Here is a 16,460-nt window from a genome sequence, read left to right on the forward strand (position 1 = left end):
GAATAGAATGGAGATAAATGAAATAGAGAATAGAAAAACAATAGAGAGAATCAATGAAACCAAAAGTCAGTTCTTGGAAAAGATCATCAAACTGATAACCCTTTAGGTACCAACAAAGAAAAGAGCAAGACACAAATATCTAAAATTAGAAATGAAAGTGGGGGACATTACTGTTGTCCTTGCAGAAATAAGAGGATTATAAGAATATTGTGAACAATTGTAGACCAACAAATAAGATTACCTAAGTGAAATGGACAAATTCCTAGAAACATACAAATTACCTAAACTGACTTAAGAGGAAATAGAAAATCTCAACAGATCTGTAAAAAGAAAAGAGACTGAATCAATAATCAAAAACTTCTCAACAAAGAAAAGTCAAGGACTTCACTGGTGAATTCTACAACATTTAAAGAATGAAGAGCAATCCTTCTCAAACTCTTCCAAAAAATAAGAGGGAACACTTTTTAACTCATTTTGTAATGCATTACCCTAATGCCAAAGCCAGCTAAAGACATCCTAAGAAAATTACAGACCAATATCCTTCATGAATATAGACACAAGAATCCTTAACAAAATACTAGCAAATTGAATCCAATAGCACATTAAAAGGATTATATACCATAACCAAGTGGGAATTATAACAGCACTGTAAGAGTGGTTCAACATAAGAAAGTCAATCAATTTACACATTTATAGAACAAAGGGGGAAAACCTACATAATCATCTCAATTGGTGCATAAAAAGCATTTCACAAAATCCAACACTTTCATAATAAAAACATTCAGAAAAGTAGGAATAGCTTCCAGTTCTCTTATCTGACCTTATATCCTACTACTACTCCCTACCTGCCTCCCCCTTCACTCTGACCCTATCTCACTATTCTCTTCACTGTTCTTTGAATATGCCAGGCACAGATCTCAGGGCCTTTGTACTTGCTGTCCCTTCCACTTTGAACACTTTCTGTAGACATCAGTCTGGCTGACTCCCTCACTTCCTGCAGTTTTTTTTTCCAATTCACCTTCTCAGTGGGAAATAGAACTTCATATTCTCCTTCCCCACTGGTTTTTAGTCTTAATTATCACTAAGATACCATTTATTTTTAATTTGTATTCATTGTCCACTTAGAATGTATGCTTCATATCACAGGTTGTTTTATTTTTCCATTATTTTGTTCACTGCTATATCCCTCGTAGCTAGAACAGTGCCTGGGTCAAAATAGCTGCTTAATATTTATCCAATGACTTAATTAATTAATCCACATATAGTGGAGGTCAAAGCAAGAGCATAAATTATAGACCCTGGTGAACTCTACCATGCAAGGAGATAGCAGTTGATTCTGTGGAGAACCAAATAGGATGCTACTGTCTTGAATATGAGAGTGAATCTTACCAAGATTATCAACAATCTCACTAAACTCTGGCAAATTTGAATACTAAGCCTTGATGTTCAAGGGCATAAGAGAAAAAAACAGAAATCTCAGCACGTCTTACTTTAGGCTGAAAGAATTTAGGACTCCTCAGAATACTGCATTTCAAGGATACTCTCTCTTGAGAGGCGCATTGTGAGAAACTACAAAGAATTCACAGTAGATAATTAATGTTAAGTAAACATGTGTTTGTACCCAAATGCTAGAGGAATGCAGCAGTGAGGTGGGATGAGTTTCTCTTGAACAGATCTGAGCAGTCCTGATGAAGGAGGTGGTTTTCAAACTGGGCTTTGAGGAATGAATAAGCTTTCTAAATGCAGAGCATAAACTGCGTGCATGGTGGGGGAGACATGCAGTAGGTCAGGGCAGTGAAATGGGTTATAAATCTAGAAATGTAGGTTGAAGCTTTGGCTAAGACCCTTGAATGCGATTCATACCACAGTATTAGGGAACCAGTGAAGATGTTTGAGAAAAGGACATAAGGAGAGGAGACTGGCATCAAAAAAGGAAATGTTAAACACATTTTTCCGTTCTAATGGGCCAACATACCTCCAGTATTTTGGAAATGTATTAATTCCTGTACATTCAGGTCCAGTGGCTTAAAACTTTTCAATGACTTCTCATTGTTCTAAGAATAAAACCTCAGGCGCGTCTGGGTGGTCAGTAGGTTAAGCATCCGACTTCGGCCCAGGTCATGATCTCACAGTTCGGAGTTGGAGCCCCATGTCGGGCTCTGTGCGAGCAAAAAATTCCTCTCTGAGCAAAACCTCCCTATGTATGTACGATCATGGCACTCCTTATTTCTCCATCATAGCACTTAGCAATGAATATGTTTAGTTGTAATCTTTAATTAATATATCTCCTACTAGGCTGAAGCTCCATGAGCACAGGGGCTTCTTTCCCTGGCTGGCAGTTATATCCCCAGTGTCCACACGTAGAAAGTACCCAGTAACTATTTGTTGGAAGGAAAAGAAAAAGGACACCAGAAAAACCCATGGTGGGGCTGGGGGAGGTGGTGGGGGGAGGAATTTGCTTATCTATTAGTCTTTTTTTTTTTTTTTTAATTTTTTTTTTTTTCCCAACGTTTTTATTTATTTTTGGGACAGAGAGAGACAGAGCATGAATGGGGGAGGGGCAGAGAGAGAGGGAGACACAGAATCGGAAACAGGCTCCAGGCTCTGAGCCATCAGCCCAGAGCCCGACGTGGGGCTCAAACTCACGGACCGTGAGATCGTGACCTGGCTGAAGTCGGACGCTTAACCGACTGCGCCACCCAGGCGCCCCACTCTATTAGTCTTTTTAAAAGTGGGAATTAGATAGGGGCACCTGGGTGGTTCAGTTGGTTAAGCACTGGACTCTTGGTTTCAACTCAGGGCATGATCTCTTGGTTCATGAGTTTGAGCCCCACATTGGGCTCTGTGCTGACAATGTGGAGCCTGCTTGGGATTCTCTCTCTCTGACCCTCTCCTGCTGGCACTTGCTCTCTACCTCTTAAAATAAATAACCTTAAAAAAACTCTTTTTAAAAAGGTAGGCATTAGATAACATAGCGTTATAAATCATCTGTCTTGTGCTATCCAAAGCCTCTTAGATCTTGCCTAATTCACATGGCTTGTCAGGATTCAAACCTAGGCTTATTTTTCTTGTTTTTTAAAAGTAAGCACCATGTTCCATTACAGTGTGTACATGTGAGCAAAGAAGAGGGAAGAAAACAGAGCAAGACTTCACACAAGCACAAATCTGATCCTATGGCATTTCAATCCTTTTTTCAATATATAGGTAGATCATCAAGCTTCACTTAAAGGCTTATAAACCTGTAAGCAGAGTCAGCAGACTGTTTTCGCACTATTTTCTTGGAAAGGCCTTGCTTATATGGTGCTTTGTCGCTCTACTTCCTGTTATCTGGGATTTGTGACACATAATTGAACTCAAAAAATAATCCTGTGTGTGAGCACCTGTGTGAAGGCACCTATGATTGGCAAAGAGATCAGGTTATGGGCCAATGCCAAGCTCCCCCATCTTTCCAAAGGCCAATCCTGTGTTTGGTGGCAAAAACATACTCCTGTATGGAAAATAGCAACTTGGGGATCAGCATGATGCCTATTAGCATTTAATCTGTGAGTTTGGATGCTTCATTTGTCTCGGAGCCCTCAGTTGCCTATGTATGTAGAGGGAATGATATAAATACTAGACTTAAAAAAATAGAGCCCCTAACTCTGTGCCTGGCATTTTTACAGGCACTATTTCATCCAGTCTTCACAATGATCCCATGGGGGTCAGAAACACTCACTTTGTATCATGGGGAATGGTAAAGTTCATACGATCCATTAACAGAGGAGCCTGGGTCCCAAATCCAGACCACTTAGCCACTACTTCCTTGTACTATGTCTCCTATTCTAGCAGGCCATTGAGAGAGCCTCAGAAAGAAATGTATTTAAAAGAACATGATAAAATTCTATGCAGTTTTAAGAGTTAAGCACTTCGTTACATTAGAGATGAAGAAGTAAAACCTGATTAAGATTTTAAGGGTGATGAATTAATTACCAGGGAACAGGTGACTTTTCTCTCAAGAGTGGTATTCTTTCCTATATTTGAAAAGTTCTCCATTTAAATAACAAAGTAGAAAAGAATTCCATTTAAAAATGGGCAAAGGACATTTCTCCAAAGATCTATGAATGGCCAATGAGCACATGAAAAGATTATCATCAGCCATCAGTGAAATGTAAATCAGAACCACAAGGAGGTACCACTAGGTAGTTTATAATAAAAAAAAAACAAAAAACAGATAATAGCAAGCATTGAGGAGGATGTAGAGAAACTGGGACTCTCCTATATTGCTGTAAAATTGCAATCCCTGTAGAAAAGAGTTTGGTAGTTTCTCACATCCTTAAACATAGTGACTGTATGCCCCAGCAATGACACTCCTAGATACATATCAAAGAGAACTGAAAACAGATGTGAAAACCATACACAAACGCTCACAGGGGTACTGTTCATAATAGTCAAAAAGTAGGAACAACCCAAACGCCCATCGACTAATGAATGGATAAATAAAATGTAGCCTCTCCATGCAATGAAATATTACTGAGCCATAAAAAGGAATGGAGGACTGAAACATGTTACAACCTTGAAAATACTATGTTAAGTGAAAGAAGCCAGTAACAGAAGACCACATATTATAGGATTCTATTTATATGAAATGTCCAGAAGAGGCGAATGAATCCATAAAGACAGAATGAATCCATAAAGAATGTAGTTTAGTGGTTGCCTAGGGCTAAGGTGGTGGGGTGGATTTCCAGGGTAATAGCTAAGAGCACAGGGTTCTTCAGGGTTATGCAAATGTTCTAAACTTGGCTGTAGTGATGGCTGCCCAACTACAGTGAAAACCACCGAACTGCACACTTTAAATGGGTGAATTGTATGGCGTGTGAATTGACTTCAATAAAGTGGGTTTTTAAGTTCTCTAAGTTCACCACAAACTGCATCTGCAATACAAAGCATCTATCAAAGTTTGCTTTAAACCAAATGGGTTTTTCTTATCACTGCCTGTAAGAGTTGTTAGGATCCTAATAATTTTGTAGCATTTGCAGCATAATCTCTGATATCCTTCACAAGGATTGACTTAAAATCACATTTAATTTGTGGACTTAAACATAGGTAATACCAATAGATAGAATGCTGAGACTTTCAGGAAAAGGATACTTGGAGATCCAAATATGGCATCACCACGCATCCACTGAATCAAGAAACCCAAGCGTGGCTCGTGTTTCCTCCTGCCTTTGGCCCTTGCACCCATTCCATCAGCAGGAAGCTCTGTTTGTAAACTCCGTAAGGGTAGGATTTTCTGTTTATTTACTATGGGATCCCTGGTGCTTAGAACAGCACCTGACACACAGTAGATGCTTAATTAATATTTGCTGAATAAACAGAAGAATTCATGCTCTCCTTTAAACGAATCCCTTTTAAAGAAAAAAAAAAGTTAAATCCCTCACTTGATAATTTGTGGGTTGTTTTTTTTTTTTTTTTAAGTACAGACTGTGGACGTTTTGTCTGCTATGCCAGTTGCTGAAACATATTAAGGCTAAATTCTCAAAAGGACACAGGTATGCTATGCTGCCAGAATATGTAGAAGTAGAACATAATAACTTTATTCAAGTTTGCTCCTGTTACCTGATCCATGAATATTTAAAAGATATTTTATTTTATAAAAACTTACATCTGTAAGTAATGGACTGACCATAACAGAGGGCTTAACCTTGAATACATGGATAGGCTTAGGGGCCCATGAACCCCTAAAATTGTATGCAAAATCTAACATGTATGTTGGCATATGTATCTTTTTGGTGAGAGTTCATAGTGTAATCATATTTTCAAAGAAGCCTATGACTGGAGAGGTTAAAAAAATTACTTAACTAGAAACAATCACAAGTCTTTTAAACATGAATTTGTACAAGAAAATAAAATCCAACAGCTCCATCTATGGGTAAGTCGTTACCGCTTAGGAGAAATAATGACAACTACCAGAGATCAGTGCATCTTATGAATGCTTGTGTTTAAATCTTCAGTGTCACTCTAGTGGGAATTTATTAACTACAGTATCACAGTTTTTTTTTCCTAGATATAGATGCAAAAGTTAGGAGACTGTTGATGAATTCTACTTACAGTACTTCAGCACCAAAAAATTGGGCAGTTATGCTGATATATGTATGTACAGTTCAACATCTGTCAGTCTTAAAATGCTTATTTATAGTGAAATCTATATAAAACCGTTAAAAACTTCTCTATTTACATTTTTTTAAAAACAAAAAGAATTGCTTCCTTTGCCACAACTTGTCAAAACTGTTGCCCTCCCCACCCTCTTACCCCTTGCTCTACTTGTGACAGACAGTGATCACAAGACCCAAACATATTGCTTAAACAAACTGTGTCCTAAAAGGCAGAATGCTTAAAAACATTACATTTAGAACTGTAAATGAATTTTTATACATTTCAAAGGGTGTTAAACGAAACTATGTAAAAGTTATTTTCAAAGTCTCAGTCCAACATGAATGTGCAATTTCAATGTTAAGATAGCATCATATGAATAATTTTTCCTGAACATAACTGAACAAAAGCTTCCTTTGGGCCAGAAAATGTTTCTTTTCCTCTCCTTCACAATGAAACATTTTCTCTTAACTTCTCTTTAAGTTTTCTTAAAGGTGCTGGGCAGAGTGGGAGGTGGAAAGGGCAGGCAATCCTGGTTTACAGGAAATTTGTCAGAAAGAATACGGCCTGCTTTGAAATGTTTACATTTAAATAAATAGAAGGCAAGTGTGCTGCCTTGAGCACAAAGGAACAACGACACAATAAATTAGCATACAATTGGTGAGAATGTACAAGCCATCCAAAAAGCACTTTCCCACTGGTTAGGGATCTGATTTCCACCATCTAAACAAGGATTCTTTAATGCCAGTATTTTTCTAGTTATTTTATAAACTATAAACTGAGCAAATGTAAAATGTTAATCAATTCAACACTTCCAGGGATTTGCAAAAACATACAAGATTTTTTAAAAAACCTGTTCCTGACACACCGTTTCAAAATATGAACTATTCACATTCTCCTTTTCTGATGGTGTTTTGCTCAGTAGAAACCAGTTGAGGAACATTCACAGGAAAAGTCTCTTTCCACTGCACGACAAACTTTTCCATCAGCCGTGGTCCAACGGAGAAATATCAGGTCTTACACGTCACTGTAGATGTGCATCTTTCCTTTTTTTTTTTTTTTTTTTTTTTCCTTTTTCTTTTAAAAGTACATTCCCCTGTGAGTTTTATCTTGTTTTAAAACGCTGCTCCTGCAGCAGTTTTGTTGAAACACTGCTATTTTGGGGTCCACAGCCTAAGCATGGGCAAAGTGCTCTCTTTAGACATCAAAAATCAAGGGCTTCCCTGGACACTTGGTAACCAAGTAGGTTTTAAAGTGCACTCCTGTGTCCAAAACACTTAGGACCGTTCAGCAGAACTCTGAGAGGGGCTGGGCTCGGTTCCATCTTCTGTGCTACTGTCTATGTCTTGCTCCATTGCCGTCTCATCGTCATCCAACTGCTGGCTAGTGAAGTTGTTGAGCTCAAGAAGCCCACTGGGCTCTACAACCACGTTGGAACTAGAGTGACAAGGAATAGCATACTGGGGAATGGCCTGGAAGAGAAGACAGGAGAGAGGCTTTACGGTAAGAAAAAGAACCAGAAGGATGTCCCCAACATCACTAAGGAAGGATAAGAGGAAACTGACATTTACTGGACAACTACTTCACATCAGGCGCTGTGCTGGGTGCTCTCACATATAATATTCTACTAAATCCCTTCAAGAACACTATAAGGAAAATAGGATTCCCATTTACAAATGAGGAAACTAAGAGGGTAAGTGACTTAATTGAGGTCGCACAGTTGGTCAAGGTTAAAGTGCCAGGATTCAAATCCAAGTTTTGTACAATTTAAAGTGATCTTTCCACTTCTTGATGGCACCACTTCTAGTAAAGGAGGCTGAAGTCTGTGCCTAATTCAAGAGACAGACATTAAAGGACATTTTCACTCGACCATTAAGCAAATTTTAAATGTAAATGTAGTCAGATTTCACTCATTATTATCTGCAAGATGAAGAATTAATTTGCTGACACCACAAAAAATTTTAAAACCTTCGGTAACCCTCTACTAGTTCAAAAGGAAGTTATTTATCTGGGTCACATAGTAATACTTTCTTGAAAATGAGAGAGGACAATACTGTCTTTTAAACAATAAAAACACCAGTAGACAAACACATATTATGGCCATATTCTTCTTTCTCAACTTTATTACCTTTTTAAAAGGTCTACCTGTTTATATCATACCCCTGCTTAAAGTTCTGCAATCGTTTCCTGTCGTACTTGCTATATAATATCAAACTTCTGATCGTGGCTCCAGGCATATGCCAAACTCACTTGTACCCTGGGCCTTCCCACTAGCTCTTCCCTTCTTCCTGGAGTACTTTTCTTCCAAGTCTCTCCATGGCTGGTTCCATGTTCTCATCTGCATCTTAGCTCCAATGCTTAGGGTAAAAGGCTTTGAGAAGCCTTGCTTCTATGACCATGCAACCAGATCACTGGGTAGGTCCCACCCCACCTCTATTACATTGTTAATTTTTCTTCATTGCATTTACTGTGTTTGTTAATCTTTCTTCTCGCTTTTAGAACGTAAACTCCATGAGAATATGTATCAGAGCACATATCTTGACTATCTTTTTCCATTGTTAGATGCCCAGAGCTCTGAACAGGGCTGTCATGCATTAGATGCTCAATAAACATTTGCCAAATGAATAACCTATCTTTAACATTAAAAGTCCCAGAGCAAAATTGAATATCATCATTTTAAAAATATACCTGACCAAAACAATCTTCTTTTGAGGGGGGATGTAAATTTAGTTTTAACATTGTCAAGAAAATATTGCAAGATGTCAAGGCACTGAATCTAGGATAGTGGAGTTTTGTGTTATTTGTTTTTCCTCACTCTGTCCCAGGGGAGTCAGAAAACCTGGATTTTAGTTCAGCTTTGGTTCAGACTTGCTGTGGACCTCTGAATAAGTCACTTCACCTCACTGAGTTTTAGTTTAACCTCGTGTAAAAGGAGATAGAGAAGATACACTCTAAAGATCCTCAAGATTCTAAAATTCTATTAATTCCACACATTCAGACTCCTTCAGAACAGAAGATACATTCATCTTATTTATTCTTCTAGTCTCTGCACCTAGCACAGTGCCTAGAACACAGAGGTTAAATAATACATGTGGCATGAATGAATGAATGAATGAACAAATGAATGAAATACAGATTACATGTCTACAAAGAACAATGCTTTTCACTCAAAGCACTTATTATTAAACATGTTGAATTTTTATAAAACATTTTTCAAGGGATCAAAGCACTTCTGCAGACTTCTTTCATTCATCCCCATGCTATTTTACCGAAACAGTAAAATCAATACTTCAGGTCAAAGCTAAGTATAATTAGTAAGATCTGAAAATATTCTAACAATATATTAATGATGATTATAGTAACAGGAGCTATCTTTACGGAGTATTCCTCTATAGCAGACACTTAACAAGCTGCATTATATACATTTTCCCACTTGATCCTCAAAACAACCTTGTGCGGTAATTGATATTGTTTCCATTTCATAGGCAATGAAATTGAAATACAGAGGTTAACTCCAAACCACAATGCTGGTAAGGGGGAGCATAGGTGAGATTCAAATCCAGGTATTTTTGACTCCAAAAGCTTGATTCTTAACCACTATACCACTGTCCCCTTCTCTCTGACATAGCTACCTAGCACATGGTATATGCTAAAAGTTAGTTGGCATATTCTGTAGAGAGCCCACTCATTAGGTACCATCCTTGATACATGAAGTATATTTTTAGCTGTGTTCATAAAGTGCAGAAAATCATTTCCAAATAAGCAATCCCAAATAATTTCCGATTTAGTGAGTATTCCAATTTAAACCCTCAGGAGCCACAGAAAATTTTAGCAGAAATAGTAATAAATAACTACCATGTATGGGGCAATCACTAAGAGCCAGGTACTGTGCTAGGCGCTTCATCTCACTTTGGTGTAATCCTTCCATCAGTGATGTAGAATAGGCATTCCTTATTTCCGTTTTACTGATGAGGAAACTGAGGCACAGCAGGGTTAAGCAGCCCTGCCCAAAGTTAAACAGTGAGTGGGGAAGCTAGGAACTCCCTCCTTTTCCACCACACTCTAACTTCTTCAGGGGAAAAAAACCCAACAAATCCTTTGTCAAGAATTCCTTAAGGTGTGCCTGGGTGGCTCAGCGAGTGAAGTGTCTGACTCTTGATTTCAGCCCAGGTCATGATCTCATGGTTCTTGAGATGCAGCCCCGAGTCAGGCTCCACGCTGACAGCATAGAGCCTGCTTGGGATTCTGTCTCTCCCTTTCTTTCTGCCCCTCCCCACCCCCTCAAAATAAACAAATAAATAAATAAATAAAAAGAATTACTTAATTCACTAACAACTATTTTTACAGGAGGAACAAATCATTTAATAATTCAACGGTCAGTTCTTTTTGCCTTTAAGCATTTCCCCCCTATATTTATATCATATTTGGATGAATATTGGTCGGTTTGCATTCTCTCATAGCCTGGCATCACGGCAAAGGGAAAGTTTGCCACAGAAACTTCCAAGTCACACAACAGTGAATTTATGGCAAGAAAACAACCCGATACCCTAACAAAGAGAAAAGGAAGTAAAACACAACTGCTAAGGGCTAGTCTGGACTCAATAATTCTTCAGTCTTGATCTATTATGCATGATGACAGATGAGTTTTAGAATGAGGGGAATGTGAGGCATAGGAAGACCTATTGCCAATGCATAATTCGTTACATTCACTTACCAAGGCAGGACAGTAACCATAACAAGATTTCTCAATAACAATGATTGAAATAAAAAAGCAAAACTTTATGGCTAATCCCAACTTAAATATAAAATTAAATCATATAGAAACATTTTCTTACAACATGTTTCTCCAGATACTGCAGTTAATTAAAGTTTTATTGTCCTGAAAACCATAAATCTGAATCAAGATAAAGAAGTGTGTTTTTCAAAGAAAAGGATCTCTAAAATTAACTTGAGATAAAATACAATCCAGTTATATCTTAGGAGTTTTTGAGCAAAGACCGGGGAGCCCAAAGTTTGACCCCATCAAGTTGCTGATCTTCTGGGCTGACTTTACTGAGTTAACACTGGCAAGTATGTTTTGAATCTATAATAACCAAGCTGACATATGGGCTTAGGGCTCTTGATTGTCTCTAAGGTGTGCCGTGATAATAGCCACCAATTTTCTAGGATTCTCTACCAGAAAATATACATTTTTATATTTGTAATAGGTATTAAACCAAATTTGTCAAATGCCATCTCAAAAATAATCACTTTGTCTTTTGCCATCTTGGCTTGACTCTTCCTGTGACATTCCCAAACATGCCAAACCCACAACCCCCAAGATGCCCAATGTTTCTCATGTTCCTTCCAATTCTTACCTGGATGATAATTTCTGCTGGGCTCTCTTCAGCTTTCTTTTGGCCTACATTCTGAATACGCATGAACTGGCCTGTTGTAGGCACTCCTGGTGCATCGATTTTCCTTGTCGTTAAGGGAGGGCCAACAGCAGATGGACTTGAACAGGACTCTCTACATTTCTGTTGCTGGGGAGTGGAATTCGCCATCCCTGCCACCACCACGTGGGTGGAGGGTAATGATCCTGCTTCACCAGTGAGCATACTAGTGGCAAGAGCCTTCTTTGGGGGATCCACTACCATATGCTCTACATTTGTATCAATCTGAGCTTCCATCAAAGACATTTTCAAAATGTCTGACACAGCTGTCTTCTCAGAAGCCTGAATGGGAGATATGCTTGTAACTGGTGATGTCAGCTTAGGCACAGAACTGCCACCAGTTATCTTTGTAACTGTGGGAGGCTGGCGCCCCTCAAAAGTTATCTTTGTAACAGAGGATCCTTGGGTTATAATTGGCTGCTCCACCTGAAAACAAATTGGGGTTGTGTGTGTTACAGCTACATCTCTTTGAGAAAACCTATCAAACACCCCAGATAATATGGCAAAAGAAACATTCGTGCGGTATACTAGGAGGACATTTTGAAGCTTGGTGTTTTAATACAAGGGCTGGATGGGAAAGTATCTGGTTACTTTTAAGAAACCTAGGGAAAGAGAAGGGGTTGAAAGAACCTCTGTCAAGCCAGCCAAGGTTCATAACATAAAGGAAAAAAAAGTCGCAGCAGCCTTGCTTCCCTTTGGGATTTATATCCCCATACAGTATACCTTCAACCCATTCTCAAATTATTTGTATCATCTTCAGCTTTTAAAAATAAAAAGCAGGGTTTTTCAATTTTTTTTTGCTTCCAATACATCTTACAAATATATTCTCTATATATGTATTTATAATATATACACACATATATACATTACTCTAAAGCCACTGGTTTTCCCTAATATAATTTTTCTTTCGAATATCCAGATAATTCCTCTGCAATCTAGAAGATAAATCTAGAAGATAAATTTATTAACTAGAGAGTGATGATGTAAACTGCAAAGGAAGATGTTCAATGAAGCTCCTTAAAAGACTGCGTTGTTTACTTAGCATTACTACCACAGATAAAAGAGTTTACAAGCATAGGAAAAAAAATTTTGTACCTAAAAAATAACAAATAACTTAGGGATCTTGCTTCTACGTGCTGCTGATCAATGCTGAAGTGATTTCATTTAAAAACTGCCTAGAAAATCAAGTTCTCAGTGCTACACTTTATTTGTCCTCCCTATATTAATGCGTGCATTTCTTCCCTAATGTCAACCTTCTGACGGGGTAAAGTAATACCAGCATAAATGAGGCTTTTGAGTTTCCTCTTGCCAGGAGAAAGCACTGCTAATCACGATAGGATCGTAATGTTCTCATTTTTTCCATCAACAGAGAAGCTTAACTTTGCATGCTACCAATATTCCGTTACCTGGCTTGCCGGCTGTTTCTCTGATGAGGCTGGGAGCGGCATTTGGCTCTGGGGGGTTTGGGGTTGCACGTAGATTTTTGGTTGGTTCGGAGCCTGCTGCAGTTTAGGGAGCTGCTGCGTGGTTTTCACTGCAAGCACCTGTACTACAGTTTGCGGGGGCTGTGCCATTAAGGTAGGAAGCTGCCTGTCTTTGGCCACCATGGGATGCTGTGTGTGCTGTACATCTGGCTTGGGCTGTGCTTGTTCTTGCTGGAGAGGGGTGAGTTTCTGATGCCTGATGGAAAGCTGGGGCATTTGCGGGAGTTTGTGCTGGAGCTGGTCTGCCTGCAGGTGGATGGTCTGCTTCTGTTTAGTCTGGAAGCACTGCAGAGTTTTCACTTGCAGCTGAGTCTGTTCCAGCTGGGGCTGGCTAAGTTTCTGCTGCTTAGCTGACTGTGACTGAGTCAGGGCAGATCGGTAAAACAGACCTGTCTGAGGGTCTAAAGTGTCCATCTCTTCAACCTCGCCCTCCTCAGTTCCAAGTTCCTCGCTGTGTTTGGTAAAAGCAGTGTGACTGCTTAATGCCTGAGTAAAAAAGGCACAAAGTAAGAATAAAGTAAAGGCACCTACATTGCTACATTTTCCTCAAACTGGAAAAGACTTGGTTATGAGATTCATTCAAAAATTTTCAGAAGAAAGAGCTTAAAAAGACCATGAAACCTCAAGTTTTCTAAATCTAAAGGGGGCTTTAAATTGAGACTCTTGTAATTTCAACTCTTAGAAATTAAGTACTGCAACAACTGGTCTATTCTTTTCTATAAGAAAAGTGGACCCAGAATTTATAGGTAAGAGGAATAAGGTTACCCTGTAAGCACAGCCCAACACAGAAAAAGAACAGGCTCCCTGACTCAGGACACAGCTGTCTAGCCTGGTCATCAGCGATACTGAGCCACCCAAAGAAAGAACACAGCCACCCAGCTATGAGGTGCCCAGAGAAAAGTCAAAGTTCAGAGAAGCCCACTTTGGCCATGCTGTCCAGTAAGTCAGAGTCGCTGTCTGAGGGACATGCCCATCCAGGTCCCCACAGAGGGCCTCTCCGGTCAGAGTGAAAACGGTTCATCAGGCTTCACCAAACCCGTGTGAACCACCCTCTGTACTAGTCCTCCTTGCCCCTTTGGTCATATTCCAGGCCCAGCAGGCAACAGTTTCCCAGAGGCTCGGCTGCCAGGAGGGAAGGAGACTGGGGAGGGACAAGAGCACTCCTGTCAGCGGCAAAGGAGACTCTCCCGTGTCAGTTTTAACAGCGAGGGGAGGAGGTATTGATCTTGAGCGACATGGTGAGAGCCAGTCTGTTTGACCTCTCTGGGTGCCTTGAAAAAGGTCAATGTCAGGACTGGCCAGGTGAGGGCCAGACTCCAGGCTGAGATCTGGTACCCACTTAAACCTCTGGCCACCTGGCTTCCCTCAGTGACACAAAGTCCACCCCAACCTCACCCTTCCCACTTCCTTGTCACGTTATTCCTTCATTCTAAACTTTAAACCTTTTTGAGGTTCCACTGAAACCCTCCCTTATCTCAGAACGACCTTGCACATACAGGTTTTTAATTCAACAATTTCTTTATTGCCTTTCAGGTTAATTTGCTTACAATTAGGATCAACTGCTACCAGTCAAACTGATGGTGATTTATGTGACAACTAAATGATACGTCACGCTTAAATCTGGTATCTATGATAATCACTTTGTATAGAGGCAGGATGCTTTGGGTTTAAATCCTAGCTCTGCCACCCAGAATAAGTTACTTATTTTTACTTAACTTCTGTGAACAGAGTTTCCTCATTTGTAAGAGGGATAATATACCCACCTTACAGGATCACAGTGAGATTTAAACAAATGAATGTATTTAAAGCTCAAAGCACAGTAGCTGACATAAAATTAGCTTATCCCCATTACCCTTGGTACCAGACCTTCTGTTTTATATTAACTCTTTCTCCTTCCCATTGGGTCTCTTCCTCCTATTTAATTGGTCACATATAATAAAAGTCAGATATTTATACCTACTTATTTGTAATGTTTCCCCATGAGAATTCATCATAAAAGCAAAAACCCAAGCAACAAACAGCTAAAGAAGCCAACTTCTATTTCATTTACAAAAATCTCACCTACGTGATAAATTCTTCTGTAACAATAAATATACAGAAACAGTGGCCACTTTTGAAGTCACAGATTCATCTAGAAAGTGCCACCCTTTGGAAATGTTCCAAGTTTGCAGAAGATCCAAGAATATGGTTTCTTAATTACTTTCCAGTGTTGAGACTCTCAATTCATTCCCTCTCCTCAGTCCCCACAGATGAAAGAACGACACAAATACTCTTCTTCAATTCAGTTATTTCCTTTCTTACAATAGATGAAACTAAACCTTATTTCAAAAAGGAGCAGTTATAGAAGGTAGGGAGAGAAAGAAGAGATACAACCTGCTGCATAATGTGGGTGATCGCTCCAGGGGAAGATGCCGGGATGGACTTCACCACCACCGAAGTCTGTGTTGCGGTCTGTGACTGAGCCACATGCTGGAGCAGGGTCCGCTGGGGCTGGGAGGGCTGTTGGGGCTGGGAGCGATGGCTGACTGAAAATAGAGGAGGTGATGATATTTCTCCAGAAATCACCACAGCATCTGTAACCAGTAGTCATTTTAAACAAATGTCTGTGAGATTGCGTCACAGAGAGAAAGTGTGGTACTGTGAACTAGGAGGCAGAAGACCAGAGTCTGCCCATCTATGAGCTGTGTGACTCTGAGAAAGTCACTTATCTTCTCTGAGACTCTGTGTTCTCATCTGTAAAATGGGAATAACAGAGCTATTATAAGGATGAGATGAGAAATGTGGAAGCACTTTGAAAACTGTCATCACAAAGGAGGAACAAACCCCTTAAAGTTACATCCTCCTGTGAGCCGCACTTACTTTCTCCAAGAACCTTCACCCCATTAAGGTAACAAAAACAATAATGAATTTCTGGAATCAAATCCCAGATTAGTATCTTTAAGGATACTAAGATAATACTTAAGTTACTAAGATGGTATTGTAATTTCTTGGTCCCAGTTCCAAATGCAATACAAAACCCAGAAACATTCGTTCTTTTACATGAAGTAGACACTGTCTTGCAGCCTTACAGTTCCTAAAGATATGAGAGGTCAAAATGATACTGCAGAAAGAACCGGACCAAGAGTCACACCTGGATTCTGTCCCACTCTGCCACCAACCAGCTATGCGAACTTGAAGAGGTCACTCAAATTCTATGAACCTCTAAAAAAACAAAACAAAATTCCATTAACCTCTAAAACTCAGAGGTTTTGCTTTTGTTTGTTTAATGGGACAATAAATTTTTTCTGCCTAGAAGAGGATCAAATGAAGTAACAAGCTGAAAATGTTAAGTATCAAAATATAAATTTAATTAAATTATTAAGTATTAAATTGTTAACTATCACAATATAAAGTTAACAAAAGAACAGAAAAATCG

At 39.2% G+C, this 16,460-nt stretch overlaps 1 protein-coding gene across 31 annotated transcripts in view; it reads right to left on the reverse strand.

The window, feature by feature from the left end:
* Positions 1-5,551: 5,551 nt before the first annotated feature.
* The window catches only part of EMSY (EMSY transcriptional repressor, BRCA2 interacting), an 89,002-nt gene continuing 78,093 nt past the window's right edge, over positions 5,552-16,460 (reverse strand). For 19 of the 31 annotated variants that reach the window (XM_045483938.1, XM_045483940.1, XM_045483923.1 and 16 more), the window contains 4 exons: positions 15,419-15,570; positions 12,968-13,531; positions 11,487-11,987; positions 5,552-7,601 (listed from right to left, as the gene is read on the reverse strand). In XM_045483938.1, coding sequence (XP_045339894.1) covers positions 7,407-7,601; positions 11,487-11,987; positions 12,968-13,531; positions 15,419-15,570 — 1,412 coding nt within the window. In that variant the 3' untranslated portion in view covers positions 5,552-7,406. Of the gene's footprint in view, positions 7,602-11,486; positions 11,988-12,967; positions 13,532-15,418; positions 15,619-16,460 lie in introns of all 31 variants that reach the window. The other 12 variants (XM_045483937.1, XM_045483928.1, XM_045483917.1 and 9 more) reach the window with 3 other exon arrangements.

Source organism: Leopardus geoffroyi, chromosome D1 (genome assembly GCF_018350155.1).
Source record: "Leopardus geoffroyi isolate Oge1 chromosome D1, O.geoffroyi_Oge1_pat1.0, whole genome shotgun sequence".
NCBI lineage: Eukaryota > Metazoa > Chordata > Mammalia > Carnivora > Felidae > Leopardus > Leopardus geoffroyi.